The sequence below is a fragment of the Helicoverpa zea genome, chromosome 15, assembly GCF_022581195.2.
Source record: "Helicoverpa zea isolate HzStark_Cry1AcR chromosome 15, ilHelZeax1.1, whole genome shotgun sequence".
NCBI lineage: Eukaryota > Metazoa > Arthropoda > Insecta > Lepidoptera > Noctuidae > Helicoverpa > Helicoverpa zea.
The window spans coordinates 9640929-9649412 of NC_061466.1; the positions used below are offsets into that span (position 1 = coordinate 9640929).

Genomic DNA, 8484 nt, shown 5'->3' on the forward strand with positions numbered 1-8484 from the left:
CATAGTGATGATTTAGACTTTTTCTGGTATTCAGTGTGGGCTAAGTAAAAAAATATTAACATCAAAGTAAAAATGTTCTTTCGTACATTTTTGTGAATATAAATTGTTGATACTTTGTCACACATACGAGGCGTGGATTAGTGAGAGTTAATGAGTACCTCCCACTTTACCGCCTACGTGGACAATTTGAAAATAGCTTTTTTTTTGTATTATGTACCTTCACCACTCAGCTGTCCATGGAAAACATGTTGGTGCTATGACCATGCATAAATTGTTTTATTTTGAGCATATTATTTCGCCGATAACTGACGATTTGAGAATCTTTTCGTTTTTGGGAAATGTCTGAAAATACGATTTTAATAGGTACTCTTGTTTCCGGAGCGGGGAAACTATTGAAATTACTAAGTATTACTACTAAGGAATTTCGGGAGACAAATTAAAAGCGTGTTACCGATTCTGAGGTACTTTTAATTGTAAAAAAACTAATCTACTGTCTGACCCATCTCGGCGCGACATCTCCGGTGGGGCGACTTATCTACCTAAGTTCTTAAAATTATAGTCAGCACATTATACATGTGTGCGTACAGACTTAATCTAGGGCCGAAGGCTGGGTGGTCACCATAGCTCCTCCGACCTTAAGAGGAAAATTATCGGGAGAATCGATTTTAGATTGGTTCCGATAATTTTTCTTGAAACACGTGTATTTCAGCAATTTGAGCCGAACAACATAAACGGAAAATACAAAAATACTTAAAATAACTAAACCTAAGGTCACGTACACCAAGGACGCACTGAAGCTACTGTCCCTTTTATCAAAAACACTTTCGATCACTTCACTATGTTTTAACGAATACGCCATATATTTCACTTCGTCTAGATTTATGCCCTTCATATCAAGTGCACGTGTACTGGATAGCTGTGCGTTAGTGCGTAACTGAGGTAAGGCGATGATTGGTACTCTTTTCACCACATCGGACTCTATGAAGATACGATGATTAATGTGTATGCCATGAATCTCCACCTCACAGGGTTCTTCGATGGTCATCAGGTAAGTACCAAATACCAATTGTCTACTGGTCTCATCCTTGCATCGTTCTGTTAGTGTGGTCTTCTCTTCACTATACAGGATCCAGTTGTTGTTAGCGACTTGTTGGACTCTGACCTGTTCGATTTCTATTGGATGTTGTTTGCAAAGGGTAAGGTCGTTTTCGAAATTCATAAGCTGTTCGACACAGGTAAGTTCATAGAAGGGGATCCTGTTGTCTGCAGTGCAGAGGAAGCGAGCACCGGCAGAGAATGGTCTACACGGTATTGCGATTGGTGAGTATCTATTTTCTTTCGCCAATAGGTAAGGGTATTTGGGGAAAATAGCTAGGGTCTTATTTTCGGTGTCATGGAAAATTGGTAGGGAGTAAATCTTATAATAGTTATAAGTAACATTATCGGTAAGTGGTATCTCCATTATAAACGTTATTTGATTACTTTTAATAAATGATTTAACACATATAATCTCTTCTATTTTTAACAAGTTCGCTTCGGCGGGAGGATATATTAAGCTTTCATATTCGGATATTAATTTAAGATGATATAAAAGTTCTGAAGAATTAACAATTGATTGATGTAAAATAGAGACTCTGCTTAATGCAAGTGCAGTTTCGATTTCACTTAATCTAATAAATATAGTACGAAAGTTACTCATGAAAACATTGAACAACCCAGTTAAGTACGTCAGAAAAATCCAACTATTTTGCTGAGCAGTTAAATCTTTAATTAATGTTTCAATTTTAGTTAACCTGTTATGGAAGTTAATTGTATTCTGTTCAATAGTTTCAGTGGCATTAATAAAACTGTCAAACATTTTAGAGACCAATGTTAACCTTTTAGATATAGTGATTTGACCTTGATTCAATTTAGAAATGAGATTATCATACTTCAACGCATCATCATGATCCAAATTACCGGTAACAATTTTTATAATAGAGCCCAGTGGATTAATGAGTCCTCGTTTAGATCGTTTGGATGGTATAAGCTGTTGGTATTTTTCTACAGTTAAATCACGTATGGAATCTGTATGCATTTTAATAGTCATAATTTCTTGTGAGTATGATGCATTCCAATCAATTAAATTACAAAGCGCTTGATAGTTGGTAGAGATGTAGTTAAGGTCAGTATAAATTTGATCTAGGCTGATGATCTTTACAATAGTCCACTGATCAGTTTGGAAATATGCATGACCTTGTTTCACCGGTAAAACTCCTGGATTACCTTCAAGATTTTGCAGATGAAGGGCCAGCGACAGCATCGTGACTGTCATCAATAATATGCCGCACCTGTGGAGGACGTTTTATATTTTTAATAGGAATTTTGGTATCCCTTTCTCCTATTTTTATAGGTAAAATATTTTTATCTGCTTTGCCTGTTACTACAGCTTTTATATATCGGGGCTTATCCTTACTTTTACGCTTATTTATGTCTTTACCGAAAACAATTTCTCCTTTTTTAAACTTTATTTCACCTTCACCACCCTTACTCTCTCTATTCTTTTCTTTAATATTAACCATTTTGTCTGCTAAGTGTTCGTATAATGTTTTTATTCTTTTTGCATGATCTTTTACTAATTTTTGGAAATAACGTTTTTCTAATTCTATGCTAAACGGACTGCTTGAGTCGGTATGTCCGAAGACAACTTCAAATGGTGCAAGTTCAGTGACTGAGTGAATAGTGTGATTGTATGCCAGAACAGAATAAGTCATAACCGAAGCCGCATCAGTACATTGTTTTTCGTATTTGGCCAGTCTGTAAATTTCTATTATAGTGGAGTGGAACCTCTCAATAAGACCCATTGAATTGGGGTTATTAGGGGTTCCAATGTGGAAATCAATTTTATGTAAATTCAAAAATTCCTTAATTAGTTCATTATTAAATTCGGTTCCGGGGTCTGAGCTTATTCTTCTGGGTGTACCGTAATACGAAAAATATTTCATCAGTGCTCTAGTTACTTCGGGAGTTGATTTTCCCTGAGTTTCGATTGCCTGACCTAATTTGCTAAATGCGTCAATTATAGTTAAATAAGTTTTACCTTCTATACTAAAAAGATCTATAAATAGCTCTTGAAAAGGCGCGTCTTGGGTTTGTGTTAGTTGTAATATAGGTTTGATGGGTTTCCTATCATATTTCATTCTACGGCACCCATCGCAACTGTTTATGACTGCTGTTACAGTTTCCTGCATTCTATTCCAATAATAATTTCTACGGAGCCTAACTAGCGTTTCTTTTATGCCTCTATGACAGGTCTTTCCTTCATGGTGTTTAAGTATAAGTGCCTTTTGCTCTCCTTCATCTTCTACAAAAATAACTCTTTCTGTACATTCAAATAGGTTAATAGTTCCCTTTCTGAATAGTTCAATTATTATATTGCTAAATAGTTTCCGATGTTCATTCTCCTCAAAATAAATGAAATATTTTAATTTTGGCTGTATGTATTCCTTTAAAAAGTCCTTTACTAATTGCGGATTATCTTTTGGCAGGAAAACTTCTAATATCTTTTGTTTGTCACGTGACAGGTTCTTAACATGCATTTGATTTTTAAACCATGAAAATATTAAGATTTGATTCGGCTTGGTGTCGATCGCCTCATGTAAAATAGGTATACCGGTTGATTCTAATTCTACAGCGGAATGAACGGTTTCGTTCGACTTACTGGACACTGATCGTATTGGATACTCATTTGTATCGTAGTGAACTTCTCTAATATTGTCGGAAAAATCTATAGGACTACAGGTCATAGTTCGACTAGAATCAGATATCGTTACTGTTGATGAACCTTTACTATCTGCACATTCATTTAGATTTTTATCTTCCTTCTCATCAATATTAACTGCTAGAGACTGATTTTCGTCGTCTGTGAGTAAGGCATTGATTTTTATTCTGGACAGAGCGTCTGCATTTGTATTTTGTTTGCCGTTTTTGTGAATTAAATCAAAGTCGTAATCTTGCAAACGTAACCGCCAACGTGTGAGTTTGCTACTAGGGTCTTTAAGAGATTGGAGCCAAGTTAAGGGACGGTGGTCAGTATATATATAGAATTTTCTACCGTACAGATAGGGCCTAAAATGCTTTACTGCCCACACTATAGCGAGCAGTTCACGTTCGATGGTACTATAACGTGATTCTGTATCACTGAGGGTACGACTAGCATACGCAATGGGCTTGTCACTGCCAATCTGTCCTTGTGACAGCACAGCGCCTAGAGCGACATTGGATGCGTCGGTCGTCAGTATAAATGTTTTGTCATAGTCAGGGTATTGTAACAGTGGGGCATGTGTCAGGAGTTCCTTGCATTTGTTAAATGCGTCTATGTATTTCTGGTCAATAACAATTTTGTTGCGCTTTTTTAAGCAGGCTGTCAATGGTTGAGTAATTTTTGCAAAATCTTTTATAAAACGTCTGTAGTAACCTACAAGTCCAAGAAAGCTCTTAATCTCTGTCGTTGTCTTTGGTAACGGGTAATTCAATACAGCGTTTATTTTGTCGTCATTAGGCTTTAGCCCGTCTTTAGTTATAGTGTGTCCAAGGTAGAGCACTTCTTTGCGTAAAAATTCAGATTTGTCTAATTGAATTTTCATGTTAGTTGTTCTAAGTCGGTCAAATACAATTCTTAATTTATTTATCATTTCGTCAAGGCTATTTCCGTAAATTATTATGTCATCCAAGTATACCATGCAGTGGAGTCCTTGCAGACCACGCAAAATATTATCCATGGTCCGTTGGAAGGTAGCAGGAGCGGTTTTAAGTCCAAACGGCATTCTGAGAAACTCAAAATGGCCGTTTTGCGTCGAAAAAGCTGTCTTCTGTCTATCCTTCTCTTCTACTTCTATTTGGTGGTAGCCGCTTGCTAGATCCAATGTGGTGAAGTACACACTCTTTCCTAGTTTGTCGAAAAGGTCATTAATATTAGGTAGGGGGTATTTGTCGTCTATGGTTATGTCATTCAGTCGTCTGTAGTCTATTACCATCCTGTATTTAATTTCACCAGACGCATCCTTCTTTTTAGGGACAAGGTGAACTGGAGCACTCCAAGGGGAATGAGATTCTTGTATAACATTTTCATGAAGTAATTTTTCTACCTGATTATTTATTTCGTTTTGGATGAAAGGTGCCTGTCTATAGGGTTTAATGTATATAGGATCTTCATTTTTGGTACGTATGTGATGTTTAACCTGATTAGTAAACGTAAGGGGGATTTGGTCACAGTAGAATATGTCCTTATATTCCCTACAAAGTGCATAAATTTTCTCACGTTCTTCGCCATTGGTATGATCGAGTCTTAATTTATCTAAATTTTCTTCAAGTAATTTGTCAATTTCTAGAGGAGTATTGGTCGTAGTAAAATTAATGTTGTATTCTGTATTTTCATATGGCGTTACTGTGAAAGGTTGGCAAATAGTCAGTTGTTTTGGGCAATCTGAAGTGTTTTGAATTACTGTAAATGCGTATCCACTATCACAGTTTACTAAAGCACTAGGCATTCGTAGTCCATTTCGAAATTCTTGGTAGTCAAGAATAGCGTCACCTGAATATTGATCTACTGGCAATTTAAATCGTTGTTCTGAACGTGGCTGTACAGTAATTTTATAATTTAAATTATTATTGATTATTGGAATACAAGTGGAATTCGTTTTTAAGATTCGTTCTTTTAGATCAATAATTGCACCTAATTGCTGTAAAAGGTCGTTACCTATAAGCCCGTCATACCGTGGATCTACTTCGTATACATAGAACTTATGCCAATCGTCACTAACAAAGGTAGGTAGAAGAGGAATTTCTATTACTTCATTATGTCTACTAGTAGCATGAGTACTAACCACCTGAAAATTTTCATTACGTATATAGTCGTAAAAATACTCATATGCTTTTGTAGGACTAATGAACGATCTCATACTACCAGTATCTATCATCATTTTTGCGTCTATCTCTTCTACATAAATATACGGTAGCTCTAAATTAGAGTCAAAATTTAATTCTAAGATTTCTTGTCCGTCGAGGCACTCTCCTGAAAATCCAGTGCCTGAATTTCATTTTCTGATTGTAATTCATAGTCAACATGAGTCTCGTCATGATAATTAATTTCATTTGAGTCACCATAATAGTCATCGTCATAGTTAGAGTAATAGTTATTGTAATAAGGCTCATAGTCGTCAGCAGACAATTCATTTAAATTGAAACCTTGTGGTACATTCGATTTAGGTTGGGCTGTTCGCATAGACACATCAGTAGTTTGCGTTTGAGGTTTTAGTATTTGTGGGGTATTAGAATTATTGGGGGATTTGTAACCAAACTGCTGAGGTTGCAACGGTTTATAGCCAAACTGTGGCGGTGGCCTGTATCCTAATTGTTGGGGTGGCCTGTACCCAAATGGTTGAGGTGGCCTATACCCGAATTGTTGAGGTGGCCTGTACCCGAATTGTTGGGGTGGCCTGTACCCAAATTGTTGAGATTGGGGTAAGTACCCAGGCTTGGGGCGTGATGTTAATGCATTTGGTAATTGACCTTGGGGCTGATTGAATTTATTCTGTGGAATACCGAAATTAAATTTAGGTGTGGTAATATTATTTGGCAATAAAGGTTTGTATCCCGCTGGCGTCATTACCAATTTTGATCCGAAACTGCTAGATTGACCGTAAATGCGATTCCTAGTATTATACTGCTCTAAGAAATTAACTTCCTCAAGTACTATACTCAAGGCCGCTTCTAAACTAGAGGGTGCCTTAAGCCTTACAATACGAACCATATTCTCTGGGAGATTGTATAAGAACACATTCAAGGCCGTATTGTTATAAATAATTGTCTTTGCACTCTTCAAATCAGTATCCTCAATCATGTTGACCTTGGACATCAATAATGATCGAACACTTTGGATTCTATTACAAAATTCTAAATAACTTTCACCGGATTTAATTTTTAAGGATTCTAATTCGATATTAATGCACGCTTCGCTACGCGGGTCTCCAAAATGTTGAATAAGTAGATCTTTAAAAGCAGACCATGTCACAATATCTTCACGTTCTGATAAGAGCGCTGCGGCGTCATCTCTCAATCGACTAGTTAAAACATTATAAACGTAAAGATTTTGTTCGTGGCTACCCTTATATCGGTCAAGGACATACTGACACTTTCGCAAATAAAGATTTAACTGTCTTTTATCACCATTATACAAAGGTATTAATTGAATAATTTCTTTGGGTATTTGTTCAATAGTCACTGAAGTCATCATGTTCACAGAGTAGAGAACGGAACAGATAAAACAATTCGTGAGAGTACAATTGACTATGCTATGAAACACACAAGATAACACAATTCAAACATAACACACGTAAATCAGAAAATAATTAGACGCAAAATGTATGTAATAGTTTAGGTAATAAAATTAAAAATATTAATGTATAAAATATATATTTTTTTTTATATTAGGTGTAGAATTACATACACTTTACTTATTACTTTTAATAAAACACATTTATAAAAATATCAATGCAAAGAATACACTTGAGATAACAATTAATTGGCGTCTCTGAAAGTTTAACTACTCTATGTCGGTTCTATTTATAGAACACAATGAGATAAGCCAATAATCTAAATGAACACGTTATAATGAGAGAGGTTTAATCTCAAAATAATGTAGGTATTAAGTATTGGGGGATAGAGGAACATGGATTGGCGAAAAAATCACTCACCAGCCAGCTGCTACTCTCATCCTTGGTATTCCTTTGTTTGCCCACACGCACCAAGAGTAATTTATTTGGTTCGTCGGATTTCACTCGTCCTTAAATTCCCACAGCTATCGTGCAGCTCGTCCTCGAGACACGCGACGAATTTAAAACCGCGAAGAATTTAGGAATATAACAGCGAAATCCTACCGGCTGCGCCACTCTTGTTTCCGGAGCGGGGAAACTATTGAAATTACTAAGTATTACTACTAAGGAATTTCGGGAGACAAATTAAAAGCGTGTTACCGATTCTGAGGTACTTTTAATTGTAAAAAAACTAATCTACTGTCTGACCCATCTCGGCGCGACATCTCCGGTGGGGCGACTTATCTACCTAAGTTCTTAAAATTATAGTCAGCACATTATACATGTGTGCGTACAGACTTAATCTAGGGCCGAAGGCTGGGTGGTCACCATAGCTAGGTACCTGTATTGAATTCTTATTTGTTATAAGTAATGAAAAAAAAAATATTTTAGTTTCGTGTAGGTTGACGACAGCTTTTGAGTAACAAAAATATCCTTCAGCACACCTACCTACTGGACATAAAATAGGTGTGGAAAAATACACCTACTTACATCAATGTTTTCATTTACCAAATATAGGTATACTAGGTAATTAAGGCACGCGAAGGTGTACCTTTTGCTTCATTAAACAAAACTAATTGGATCATATTTACAATATAAAAATGTAAATCAAACTTATTTCACAGCCATCTTG

At 36.1% G+C, this 8484-nt stretch overlaps 1 protein-coding gene across 1 annotated transcript; it reads right to left on the bottom strand.

Annotated features, from left to right (window-relative positions):
• Positions 1-454: 454 nt before the first annotated feature.
• LOC124636970 lies at positions 455-8186 on the bottom strand. Its single transcript, XM_047173269.1, has 2 exons — positions 7734-8186; positions 455-2330 (listed from the first exon to the last, which is right to left on the bottom strand). The coding sequence occupies exons 1-2, from the start codon at positions 7751-7753 to the stop codon at positions 590-592; spliced, it is 1761 nt and encodes a 586-aa protein (XP_047029225.1). The 5' UTR covers positions 7754-8186; the 3' UTR covers positions 455-589.
• Positions 8187-8484: the final 298 nt, after the last annotated feature.